Source organism: Odontesthes bonariensis, chromosome 7 (assembly GCF_027942865.1).
Source record: "Odontesthes bonariensis isolate fOdoBon6 chromosome 7, fOdoBon6.hap1, whole genome shotgun sequence".
In the NCBI taxonomy this organism is placed as follows: Eukaryota; Metazoa; Chordata; class Actinopteri; order Atheriniformes; family Atherinopsidae; genus Odontesthes; species Odontesthes bonariensis.
In genome coordinates, this window is record NC_134512.1 from 36,269,490 (window position 1) to 36,283,719 (window position 14,230).

The 14,230-nt window shown below is 41.5% G+C and overlaps 1 protein-coding gene across 1 annotated transcript in view; it reads right to left on the reverse strand.

Annotated features, from left to right (window-relative positions):
- Positions 1-7,035, reverse strand: part of nrn1la (neuritin 1-like a) — a 37,628-nt gene extending 30,593 nt beyond the window's left edge. The window contains exons 1-2 of the mRNA XM_075471213.1: positions 7,011-7,035; positions 5,681-5,831 (exon numbers count right to left, since the gene is read on the reverse strand). Coding sequence (XP_075327328.1) covers positions 5,681-5,831; positions 7,011-7,035 — 176 coding nt within the window. The remainder of the gene's footprint in view (positions 1-5,680; positions 5,832-7,010) is intronic.
- Between the last annotated feature and the right edge of the window lie 7,195 nt (positions 7,036-14,230).

The window sequence follows — 14,230 nt, forward strand, 5'->3', positions numbered from 1 at the left end:
GTGATTTGTTTCTGTTTCCTCAGAAACATAGATTAGATTTTCCATATATATCAATGCTGTTCAATATGAAAAAGTTAAAGTTCAGCAGCTAAAGTTAAACTTTAGCCCAGGCGACTCTCAGGAATAAACTCTTTTGATGTTTACGCTCCGTCCATCAGGGTCTACCGGAGTCTATACACATAGATGCAGAGGTGGGTAGTAACGAGTTACATTTACTTGAGTAAATTTTTGAAAAAATTGTACTTCTAGGAGTAGTTTTAAATCTCTATACTTTTTACTTTTACTTGATTAGATTTGTGCAGAAGAAATTGTTCTCTTCCTCATGGGCGTCAATTGGGTATGGCAGCTGCCACACCAGGGGCTCCAGGGGAAAATGTAATTGTTCGTTTTAATTTTTTTCTTTTTAAAAAAAAGAATTAATTGATGGAATTACTTTGTGTCAATTTGTATTGATTATATACTTTTTACTTTTACTTGAGTAGATGTATGCAGCAGAAACTGTCCTCTTACTCCGCTACATTAGGCTACAATGAGCTGGTTAAGGCTGATTTATACCTCCTTTAACTGCCGCTTGCGTTGATGGCTCGAGACGTTTATGCTACATTTTGCTTTGTCGGCGGTTGCGTGTGCTGCGTGGCGATTCGCCGCCAGGACAGTAGGTGGAGCAGCGGGTTTTTTCCAATGACGACCTTAGAGAAGCCTACTACGATGAAAGGAAATTCACCGCCAGGACAGACAGGACTTGCTCTTCGGCAAGTCTCTCTTCGAGTGGATTCATGCTTCTTCTTCTTCTTCGCTTTCTACCTTGGCGTTTGAAAACAGCGGTCTTTTATTAGGGGATGAAACCGGAAGATGAACACGCCGCCGGATGTGATGTAGACAGTGGCTTGTGCTCGCGTCTTGCGGGAAGTTTAGAAAATTGAGTTTACACACGCAAGCTCGCAAGGGCTTGCGTTGCGTCTTGCGTCACCGACCATAAATCAGGCTTTACTTTTCTTCTTACCTCTTTGGTATTCTACGCCTCATTATTTTTATCCCCCCGCGTACGCCTCATTTTAATGTTTTATTCTGACAGAGAGAGAGACTTCCGCCAAAGGCTCTACCACCTGACTGTGTTCCACCAATCAGACGCAGCCGTGCAGTCTGGTCACGTGACCATACTCGATCTCAGCAGCGGGACGGGTTAGCTTTAGCATTAGCAGTCGTAGCAAACAAACAAAGAAACAGATGAAAAATGTCAGAACCAACGGTGGGAAATGAAGACGCAGACGAGGCCTCACACTGAAAGCATGTTTACCTTACAAAGAGTGAGAAACAGCAGCTACATTATGTGTCTTCTGTGGCAACCAAAACAAACGCACATTTCAGCAGAAACTCAACATCTAACTTGAGGAAACATGTAGCGCTAAGTTTCCTAAACTCGTTTTTCCCCCATGGATAGGTGAATGTTTGTTTTTTAGGTTACATATGGGTTACATATGTTTTAAACATTTCCTAAGTCTCTTTTATTTTTTATTTAAGTTCTTGAATTTACCTGGATTATTGTAATTTAAGCTATTTTGTAATTAATTCATTCATATTAATTTATTTCATCAATTGGATGAACTCTAATTTGCCTAAAGGTGATTATTTAGTATTTTTGTCTGTCTGATTGAATGCTTGTGTTCAGTACTCAACAGTTACTCAGTACTTGAGTAGTTTTTTCACCAAGTAATTTTTTACTCTTACTCAAGTAATTATTTGGATGACTACTTTTTACTTTTACTTGAGTACAATTTTTGGCTACTCTACCCACCTCTGCATAGATGTTAAAAATATGGTGACAGACTGCTGAATGTAGGACTTTCATTTGTAGTCAAACTGGACTTTTTTTATCCTTTCAAAGGCTTTGTTTGTCTACAGCACCAAACACACACTATCTCTCATCACATCCAAGCTTCTTCCCATGAAAAGAGGATCAGAACTGTCTCAGCCCAACCCTCCAAAGGTCTAATCACGCCACCGCTGTACAGCTGCTGATCGCTCTCATACAGCAACACAGAGCCTGCTTGATATGTTCAGAGAACATAAACCCAGTGTCCAGAGTCCAGACTAAACATGGAGAAGCAGCATTTAGCTGTTATGCTGTAAACAAGTGGAACAAACTGCCAGTGGAGATTAAACTCTCACCAAATGGAGACATTTTTAAATCCAGGTTAAAAACATTTCTTTTCTCATGTGTCTATGCATAAAATCTGCACGATATATTTGAGCTTATCTGGACTGTTGCTTGTTTTTAAATTCATTTAAATTGTTTTATTTGTTTCTCTTTTTATTCTTTTATGTATTTTTAATGTTTCTTACACTCCCTGCTGCAATGCTTTTATTTTATGTGAAGCACTTTGAGTTGTTTTGTACATGAAATGTGCTACAAATAAATTTGATTTGATTTGATTTTGATTTAAGGACTCCCTCTTTAGCCCGAAGTACTGTGGCCTGCATGCAGCTGAGAGCTCTTCAAAGAGAGGCCAGTTAGCGAGGACGCTAACTCTGCAAGAACAACAAAAAAGCAACCGCCATCATTCTTCCACAATGACTGAAAAGCAAAGGATGGAACTGTTTCCACCTCTTTCTTCCAGGAGCGACAGCAATACTCATTACATTAATTTATAAGACATCCATAATCATAGAAATTCTCTTGTTCGGGGGAAATCAGGCACTTGTGCAAGGGGATGCATCCATGTGGCTTTTCTTCTAAACTCACAGCAAAGGTACAACAGCGCTTAAAGCCGCAGTGGGGAATAAATTTGCTGCTCGGTCCCAGAGAGTCCACATGCAAACTGAGGTGAAAGTTAATGAGCGTAATTACCGAGGGGTGCTATTATTCAGGGCCTAACGATGCTGGTGAGTCCCTCTGATGGACTGTTCATCGGCCAATCGGGAAACAGAGCTAATTAAGCTATAATTAGGGGAAATTATCTTCCATTCTTGGCACATTCTGTACATGTACTATTTTATAGGGGGTGTTTATATAGAGGGGGTAAAGCATTCATCCTTCACTTTGTTCTCTGAAGGCATATCTGTCCCAGATGGACACAAAAAGACCAACAGACACTCAGGACTGATGTGAAGTGTTCAGCTATCAGTTCATAGTTTTTCAGGTGATGCACCGAGATAAACAGTCTAAAGATATTTGTTAATATGTGCAGCTTACTAAGGAAGCCACTATAATATCCCCAAAACTCAAAAAATGTATGAAACAACAGAGTCATTACCCAAATTTCCTACGAATATGCAGCCAATCACCAGATAAGAGTTTTTCACGTTGTTGGCGCCCAATAGAGCTGAAGCACATAACACCAGTCTGTGAGTTGGCTTCTTAATCTAAATAAACTGACACGTTGGAATATCCTTCATAATCTAACTCATCTAATACAAGAGGACCCACAATCTTTACTCAAGTAGAAGGTTGGAGCCCTCAGAAGGTGCTTTCATTTTATAAGTTAAGGCCTCTGTATGCTTCTCCGTCGCTATCCGTTTCTCTCCGTAGACGACAGTAAATCAGGCTTATTTGTCGGGGAGACGGAGACCGCAAGGGTTGTGATTGGCCGGCTAACAACATCATTTCCGGAATCACTTTTCCGGTTTAGCCTCTTCCTCTCAGAACAACAACACCGCCATTTTTGAAAGAGTTTACTGTGTGCCGGTCAACATTTGGTCAAAATTATTTGCATTTCAATATCAATAAGCTCCAACTCCAACAACAGTCTTTCTCTCTCGGTCGCCATCGTTCACTGTGAGGAGTGGAACGGAGCCGGAAGGTGAACAATCAATCAACCACTTTCACGACAGATGTTGCGAGATTAGGTCGTCTAACGTAGCGACGCCTACTGGTCAGGAGGTGAACTGCCTTGGGTATCCGACATCCCGACGGAGAACTTCGAAAGGTTTAACAGCCTCTGCGTGACCACGGAGTCGGATTGACAGATAGCGATCCCGGTCATGTGAATTTAAATTGATTCTGATCTTAAAAGGGTGCACGACGGTAAAAAAAAAGGTTTTATCTTTGTAATTCTTGTGCTTTCACAATAAAATCCCAATAAAAGCAGCAGATCTCCTGCAGCTTCACTGTATAGACCCTGAGTGTCATGTTATCTGTTAGGATTGTGTGCGTATTTGAGCGTTTTCAAGGGGAATTCCCAAGATTTTACAAATAAGGATCGTGTAACATGTCAGGAGGAGTTCAATTCAGCCTGTAAACTGTCCTTGAAGCATCATCAGGAACATGGCTTCAGTACTAGGGCTGGGCAAGTTAACTCGTTTTTATCGAGTTAACTTGTTAATAATTTAACGCCTTAACGCAGGTTTTATTATTTATTTTATTATTGTTAAAGTCTGTCGCTCACAGGCTTTTATTTTGTAAAAGTCTGTTGCTCACAGGCTTTTATTTTGTAAAAGTCTGCTGCTGTCTGCTGTGGAACAGGAAAAGAAAGTAATCGGCGGATCCACCAAACATGGAGAAGGGTACGGAACTTTTACTCGGCCATTTTCATTTTAAAGTTCTTCCAGACGGCGGAGTCGACAGAACCAAAGTCATCTGTAAACACTGCCAAGTTGAATTGTCTTCTCAGCGTAGTAGTTCCAGTCTAAAATATCACTTAAAGGCAAAACACACAACTGATAGCAGCAAGTCATTCAAGGAAACAGACAGTGGAGCGAGGCTTCTACATAAAAACTACAGAAAGATGCTGATGTTAAAAGTGTGTTTGCACAACAAATGTTATGGCACTTTCATTCATATGGCAGCACATTTAAAATAAAACTAAAGGCTAAAAGCTATACACTACTTTTGGATTCATTTTTGGATTCTGCGTACGAATGCGATTAATCGTGATTAATCAGGGAAATCATGTGATTAATTAGATTAAACATTTAAATCGTTGCCCAGCCCTAATCAGCACACATGTGGCACAAAGACATAAAGAACGAAGAATGTTGGTTGAGTACCTCTCCCTGATGATTTTTAGGGATTCTATCAGACTGCATCATGGGAAATGTAGGATCGAGTATTTTCAAACTGCTCGATGAATACTTGATATTTTTGATAGTAAGTTTTTTCCACCTTCTCTTCCAACTGTGTTCCAACTTCGTACACTTACAGCCTTAAATCAGAGGAGGTGTTCTGGCTTATCTCAAATATACCCAACAGGGTCTTTACTGCCAAAATGTTCCTATTTATTCAGTTAATAACACGAGGAGTCTGATATGAGGAACACAGTAAAGGTAAAGGCTTTACAGCCCCAGTGTGGTGACACATAAGTCGTCTTCATCAGCTGTCAAACTCTTTAATTCACTCATTTCTACATCAATGCTGTCATAATGTATAAATATCTCAGAGCTGTTTGAGAGAAATATGATTTTAACTGCATAAGAAGCGACGATGAGCGAGTCCAGTGAGGAATTAGAGAGTCGAGACTTCGATCTGTGGTATTGTTTCAGTGAATGGCCTCAATGTGCCCTATTGATTTCAGATGGCAGACTGACTTTGTGGAGTTATAAAATGTCTAAATCTGAACTTTCCTTTGCACACTCTGTTTCAGTTTTATGAACCAACAGTAGCCGGATGCTCATAAATACTGAACGACTGAAGTGTTTTTCGTGTTATATGGCACCGTAAATGTGTATGATTGCAGTAAATGACCTGCAGATGGAGTGTATCTCATGTGTGTCCTCGTCCTTGCGAGCGGTGTCCGTCAGACTGTCGCCCAGAGCCATCAGACACTGAGCGAAACCTTTGTAGATGGAGTGGCACCTCCGGGGCGAGGCTGCAGCCACGGAGCAGGGGCTCAACACTGGAAAAGACACAAACAGAAAAACACACGGGTCAGGTTACCCAAAGCAACCCGAGCAGAAACCTTATTATAAACTCCTCTTTCTCTTTATAAAAAGCTGCAGCGGCTGGACCAGATAAAAAATCGATGTCAGCAGACAGCCAACCGGCTGTTTTCGCGTCTATTTGTTTCAATAGTCTCAGAAATCCTGACCCAACTTAACCCGCTTCTGGTTCAGATGCTGGCGGAGGGGAAAAAGACCAAAGCAGATCAGCATGTGGCCTTCATCGGGCTCATCATAAAACGTTCGACAACAGGCATTTAAACAGGACGAGCACGGGCCATGAAAGAGGTGAAAGATCCTTCTTCCAGGTTCGCTTTGCAACACGTCGGTGCATCTTTGGGCATCTTTTTCCTTAAATTAGTTTCCTTCTTCAGACTGAAGTCCTTCCTCTGTGTGCACTTTCTGAGTTTTTCAGCTGTATTCTTTGTTGCTGTGAGTGCTTCCAGCTTCAGCTTTGGGCGAACATATATACCACTACCAGTGAGCCGATGCAGGGATTTAACCACAAAACTCTGGTTTCCTGGAAACACAGTTACATGTCACCGATAGGCTGAATCAGAACTGAATGCAATGATCACCTGTTTGATGTTGAGTAGGTCCCTGAGCCAATCCATGCTCGAGATTTTTTGACACGCTTTGTGCCGATGATTCGATTCATTCACCGCCATATATCCAAGGAGAATTACCCTTGCTCAACTCAGTCTTATTGTAATTTAGCCAATAATCCGATCCTTTCAGAGCCATGTAACCCCACTGATTGTTTCTATCTGAGTCAGCATTTATGTCCAATAGCTCCTCTATTAGATCTGACAACACGAACCAACCTTTGCTAAACCTTGGCCACCTGTAAGCCTTTCACTGCTTCACTGATTCTCCTTCCCTGGACCGTTTTTGGTAGGTCCTGACCACAGCAGACCAGGAACAGCCCACAAGAGCTGTAGTTGTGGAGATTTTATTTTTATTTTTATGATTTTAACACATCAAGTTCAAGGCTTGAATATCCACTTGCTATCTAATATATTCCGCTCTCTGCCAGGAGCCATTGTGAGGAGATAATCAATATTTCTCACCCTACCTCTCAGTGTCATAATGTTATGGTTGACTACACGAGAAGAAAAAGGTCAAGATGTTCGTACCTTCTATGATTGGTTTGGTGGACATGTGAGTAACCAGCTGCAAGTTTGCCATAGACAGGCTTTCTGTGTGTTGTCTGAGGTAAAAAAAAATAGATTTTGTGTAGTTTAAGCTTGTAAAGAGGAATTCTCTGGATTCTTATGAGGATCCAGCTGCTTTGCAAGGCAACCTCCGTCAAGCCCTGAAGGAAATCTGACTCTTGAGCTCCAATGTGATAATCAGCTACTCTCTTACTTTGCTTTGAAGTCAGTGCAGGACAAAACATGTGAAGACAGCCCACTGTTGCTGACCATTAAAGGAATAGTTCGCCTCTTTTGACTTGAAGCTGTATGACATCCCATATCAGCAACATCATTTATGAACATCTTCTTACCCCCTGCTGCGTCCTGTGAGCAGAGTTCCAGCCTCGTTTTGGTGTTGATGAAGGTAGTCCGGCTAGTTGGCTGGGGTTTAAAAAATAAAGCGTTTTGCTTCTCAAAACAATATGCCTTCAAACTGCAAGTTACTGCCTCCGACACTCAAACTCCAACCAGCCAGAAGTGATGAGATTAGGCCTGTTTTGTGACAAGCAGCTCAAACAGCATGTTGTCAGTTGTCAGCATGGATTGTCAGGACACTTTCTAATTGGAGAACAAGCGGAGAAGGTGTTTCCTGTCACCTGTAAGTAGACGGATGGATTCGGTCAGGATGTGACAAGCACGGCAGAGAAGGAATATTACTTTTTATATTGGAAATGCTGTTAAATGGCAGGTGTCAGAGAGTAATGTAGAGTTTATTTATGCTCTTCATATATTTAGTGGATAATTAGCCCATCGGTAAAATGGTTATTTGTAAGAACATAATCAGAACAGTAAAGGGGGACCAAACGAGAGCCTCTTTTTGTGCCATACTGTCATGTAAAGATGGTTTTACACAAAGCAGAGAAAAAAATCTGTCTTTAAGGGTGTGGGCACCATTGTTTGATTAGACCGATCCCTTCTCATCTTTCAAGCGGCAGCAAATTAATACTAATCAGAGGCCCAAGTGGACTTTGAGATCTGGTAAAGTGTCGTGAAAGCAGAAAATAGAATTATTATCACAGCCTTTTAACTTTTTAATCCAAATTCAAGCCTTGTTTATCCTCCTCAGCTTTGCAAGCTCACTTCCAAAAAAGATCAGAGCGTAGTGGTTGAGATCCTGAGTCACGGCCAGACAAAAAGACAACGTAAAGGCTCCCAAAACATGTTTCATTATGGTAAAGCTCTCAGAGATTTCTGTAGAAACATATCTGTAATAAACATAAAACATATTGAAAGGCAGAGAACTGTGAAGTTGGACTGTTAGACAGTTTTTCACTGATATTCTGCACAGGATTTTTAGTCCAGGCCTAAAACCCCAGTTCCATGATGTAGAGAGATTGTGTCAATAAGGTTGGTAAACAGCTAACCACATCCCATGACACTCGGAGGTCATGCTTTGGCCTCCTATTATGCATTAGATTAGCAAGCAGCTCACTAACTGTTCTACCTTCATTAAAGAAATAGATCTTTGCAGAATAGTCCCGGCTTAGAGGCGTTTCAGTGGTGGATCAACATCTGTGCTTTTACACATGACACAGATGCAAAACAAAGTCGCATTTGTCCCCTATTTAAAAGTCACATGTGAAAAGGTTTTTGCCTACATTGTTGGCCACACTCAGTGGGGTCACATGGCTCTGAAATGATCAGATTATTGGCTAAATTACAATCAGACTGCGTTATTAAGGGTAATTCTCCTTGGATATATGGCGGTGAATGAATGGGATCAGAGGCACAAAGCGTGTCATACCCCGGTATGATAGGTGGCGCTGTACCCATTCCAGCTGTTGCTAACAGAGCCACTTCCTGTTGACCTCTTCACCACCAACAACAACAACAAACTCAGGCGTTGGAGAAAGATGGAGAACGCAGAGCCAGATGAAGCTACGTCCCTCTACATTTGGTCTGTGATGAGCTGCTTGTTGCACAAACTCGATGCCCAACGGAGCATTCTCCATCGCGTTGTTTGTTTCTTTCTGACGGCGACAACAACAGGAATATCGTCTCCTTTGACTTCCGGGTCACGACCCCGGGAAAACATCTGGAGCATGCGCAGAACGCAAAGTCTGATTCACCACGTGCTTCAGCGTCTACAAGCAGGTTTAGAGTGACTTTCAACCCAGTTATCTCGGGGTCTGAATCCGATCCGATCCAATTTCTTGTTCGATTAAGGTGTCTACATGCACTTAATAACTCTGATTGTAATTTAGCCAATAATCCTATTCTTTCAGTGCCATGTGACCCCACTGACTGTCTGCCTCTTTGTTTCTGCTGTTTGCCACCAGAATTTAGCTTAAATTAATTCCCCAAAACAGACCAAAAGGGTTTTATCTCCAGCTTTGCTTTGGGAAAAAAAACCCAGAAAGAACATGAAACTGTTCATGTACAAACTTAATGTTGTGTCCAAATGTATTAGCTCCACATGGAACAGTCCAGTCTTTGCTTTTTAAAACATGAGCACAACATGGAGAAATGTGGAGGTGCAGAGGAATCAAAGTTTGCCTCCAAACGCACTGGTTTAAAGAATAAATCAGACCTGAAAACGTGCACCTCCTTCTCTGACGTGATGATCAGGTAACTATCGGCCGGATAAATGTATGCAGCTGTCACTGAATGCAGTCTTCCAACACCTTTTGCTATTTAACAGGAAGAGAAAAGAAGCAGCTTAAGAATAGAAGAGCAGATTCTTTTTGGGCTTTCATGAAGCTACACCTATAACAATGATGTCCCAGCTTCAGATAACATGGGAGAGAGGAGATGTCGCCTCAGATGGAAGAGGGAGAGTCGATCGATAAATAAATCATCAGACTGTCTGACGTGTGTCTGGAAAAACTAAATCAGCTGTCACTTCACGTCACAGCTGAGAGGTGACGGCTCGAGATGGAAACAAAAACTCGTGTGACTGACAGGGACTTTCTGAATGATTTCAGGCTGCTGTGTCTTCCTACCGTCGCCCTCCGTCTCCTCACTTGTGACGGAGAAAGTGGCAACAAGACGAGCTGCTGTGAAAAGTTCCGGCAGCTTCTTTCTTTTGCCATCTGTTGTTCAGTCCTTTCTTTATTCGAGTGAGTCTCTTTCATCCCGAGCTCCCGTCTCAGGCGAGCGACGCAGAGAGATGACTATCACTGCTTGAATTATAATGTCTGAATAGAAATGACTGAATATGCACAAGAGAGAAAAAGGCGGGGGATCTGTTTCCAGGAAGCATTGTTTGCTCTGGAATCCACTTTCACACCAAAGACTCCAGTAAATCAGTCCAAAGAACAAACATCTGGCTCTTTACTTGAAATACATCGACATAAATACCCGATCAAAGAGCCTGAAACTCCTTCATAAGTAGAAAGGAAGATAAAGATTGTTCATCTGAAGTTTCTGTGATATTGGGCTGTGGTCCAGACTAAACATGGAGAAGCAGCATTTAGCTGTTATGCTGCAAACAAGTGGAACAAACTGCCAGTGGAGATTAAACTTTCACCAAATGGAGACATTTTTAAATCCAGTTTAAAGACATTTCTGTTCTCATGTGTCTATGCATGAAATCTGCACGATATCTTTGAACTTATCTGGACTGTTGCTTGTTTTTAAATTCATTTAAATTATTTTATTTGTTTCTCTTTATATTCTTTTTTTGGTTTATGACCCCAAACACCCGAACCACAAAGATTTGAACCGAAGGGAGCCAGAGTACTTTCTGAACCAATAGAATCACTCTGCTACATATCAGGACACCCTCCCCAAATTTCTTCGTCGTTTTGCGTCAGTTTCGCTCACTTTCAGTCAGGACGGGGTGTCAGTCATGACCCCCAATTACTCATTTAATATTATAGTTATTGGTATTTGAGAGAAATGGATTCCTTTCTGAGAAATATCAGTGTCAGCTCCAGAAGTTTGACATGGGACAACAAACGAGAACAGAAACCTACTACATCTTACACGAAGAAACAGCAATTCAAAGACTTAGGCTGTGTTCGAAACCGCCTACTTCTCCTACTACTTCCACTACTACTTCCACTACTCCTACTAACTTTAACTTTTTTTCAGTTCCCGGATGCATACTAGATTCTCGGAAATGTTGGGTATGCATCATGAGGTCACTACTCATACTCAAACTACCCAAGATGCAACGTAACGTGACGTCGCCGATTGTCATTTCCTGTCAAAACGTCAGTTTCAAGCTAGCTACAACGAGGGTAGGTTCACTTCCTGTTTTCAAAACAAAAGCACCAATTGTATGGTAATGGCGTTCCCTATGATAAAAGGCAACGGGTATTTTATTTTGTGAAAATAACCGGAAGTGCGTTATTCACTGCGGCTAGCTTTAGTAGCGCCGAATTCGTCGGAAGAAAGTTGTAAACAGCCGGTATTTTGTCAGGTTTTCAACACGTTGGGGATCTAAACGACTACTTTCTCACCTGAAAATGTTTCAAATGTTGCTAAAGTTTACAGAGTTTAGAGCTTAAGGGAAATCAGCTTCAGGCCGGCTGATTTCGGCTCGAGCGAAATGCATTGTGGGTAAACGCTCTGCATACTGTCTGATCGATGAGTATGTAGTATGGAAGTATGTAGTATGCGGTTTCGAGCAAAGCCAAAATCACCATTTTTCTGCTCTTATTCAGCCCACTGGCGTTTAGTAAATGTCTCCGGTCATGGACGGCTATTTTCTTTTCAGTGGTCTAAGTTCATTTAACGTCTTTTTTCAGGATTTTAAAGTCTGGAAAGCGAAAGTTTCGTAGATGCAAATCATCAACTGCATATTTAAAGGCTGCATGCTCTGTGGAAACTGGGAAATATTACTAAAAGCGTTCTGCAGGAGCCTCCCTGCAACCTGTGACAGACGGCTCTCCTGCAGAGGGAGAAGCCGGCTGTAACCGATATATTTCACAGAGGTAAGATGGTCCTCTTCAGGAGTGTGACGAGCCCTGATGCATCATGTCATGATTAGCGTGCTCCTCACAGGAGATAAAACTCCTAAAGTGTGTGACTGTCGCGGAGGAGGTTTGTCGTGATGGGTAGAAGTCAGAGTGGAGACATGGCTGGAGCCTGGCAGGTGAACAGGAGACGATAATTGGGTCAGACAATGCATCACCTCAACCCCCCCCCCCCCCCCCCCCCCACCACCTCCTCAGAGACGAGCTGTTTTAATATTTAATAAACCAGAGCTTCTCCCACCACTCTTCTCTCTGTGGGTGGGTGTTTTCCTTCTAGGAATACTATTGATTTCAGGATGGGTTGTTAGACTATTGGTTTCACTCGTGTACATCAAGTTTTAATGAAGAGGAACCGAGGAAGAAAAAAGCTGGAGAAGTGGGGGAAGGAAATGAGAGATGAGAGCCTCGTCTCACCAGAAAACAGGTACTAGTTATGGCGGTGTACGATTAAAAAGGAAGTGACTGGAGGCCAGGGCAGCGAACATGACATGAGGGGAGCTCTGAATTATAAATATTAAAATGTGTAAGCCCTCACCATGTACATTTTTATAACACTAGCCATGTATTTCCAAACCAGCAGAGAGTAAAGTCTTCACAACCTGCACATTGTGGAACATTGGTCTGGAATAGATGTTGTTTTTGGAGACTCTGCTTCTCTAAGGTGCTCTTTTTTTACGGACTTGTTCCCAGCTCAACCAATTGTTTCTGCACTTATTTTCTGGCCTAATATTGAGATCATTCAATTTTTTTTTTTTTTTAGATGTGTTGCTGCCATCAAAGTCAAGAGGAGCAAATATTTTTCATGAAGCAGTAAAAAAAAGTCAAAATTAGGGCTGGGCGAGTTAACTCGTTATTATCGTGTTAACTCGTTATTATTTAACGCCGATAAATATTTTATCGCGCATTAACGCAGGTTTTTTTAAAATTATTTTCATTATCTTTTGTGCCTTTTTGAATTTCCCCCATTGGGGGGATGAATAAAGTATTTTTCTTTCTTTCTTTCTTTCTTTCTTTCTTTCTTTCTTTCTTTCTTTCTTTCTTTCTTTAATGGATAGGAAAGTTCAGAGAGACAGGAAGCAGGGGGCAGAGAGAGGGGGAACGACACGCAGCACAGGGCATAAAGGAGCCTGATATTAAAAAAGGAAGCAAATCTGAGATGATTTCTTTAAAAAGAGTCAGAATCAGACACGTTTCCGTTGACTGGTTTGATGAGACGATGGTGAGCTGCAGAATACGCAAGACTGCTGGTTGTAATTCAGTAGAAGAAGTAGTTGCTCTAACTGCAAATAACTGAATGGGAATATCTGGAATATTGTATCGTTTATGAGTTCATTTAGTACCAGCTCAGACTATTTCAATCCCTGTTTGGTCAGATGTGATTCTCAAAGTTAAATAAGTCTTTTTCAAAACAGGCAAAAACCACTTAAAGCATAATAAACCTTTGAAACGTTTCTTCAGTGTTACATTTCCATTTACTTTGTCTTATTCACATCTTCGTGTGGGTGTTTTCATACTTTATGTCTTTACAGAAAAGAAAAAAAAGATCTCGACCTGAACAAATTACACTTTGGGGGGAAGAAAATGTCTCAAACCATGCTGAAATATTCCTTTAAATTTTTTTTAAAAACGTCACATTGGCACATTTTCAAAGTGCTGTTAATCTTATGATAATTTATATATGCAGAATTGATGTGTACATGGGTTGGGTGTATTGAGTAAATGCAAATCGACAGGATACAGGGTTTTCCCAAGGTGCACTGATTAGAATTTTTACACTTCTGTGAGAGAGGTCCTCTTCAGAAGACTGCTGTATGATTATCTCCAGAAGCTGCTATTCAGGCTAAAATGAGTTCCGCCGGTGCAGTTGGGAAATCAAGGCAGGGATGCACATCTGTTCAGCTGGCAGGAATGTGTTCTTTCGGGTTTGCTTCGGTTCTGTTTGCAGGGCTTGATGGAAGTTTTTCCACCTCGCGCAGGGGTCACCGGGGGGTTTAACTCGGTGCTTTCTTAGCTGTAGTGTTTAAACACTGAACCGTCTGAGGCCACCGTATGACTCATTTGTATGCCTGTAATCTACATGTGTGGTGTGTAACCCGGTTTTAATGTTTGCAGGATAACGAGCCCAACAGACGTGTTCTCGTGCGATATTTAAGGATGAACAAAAACGGCCCATTTTAATTCTATTGCTGTTAATTATTTCTGTTTGTCCGTAAAAACCTCAAAAGGAGCTTTTCTGTT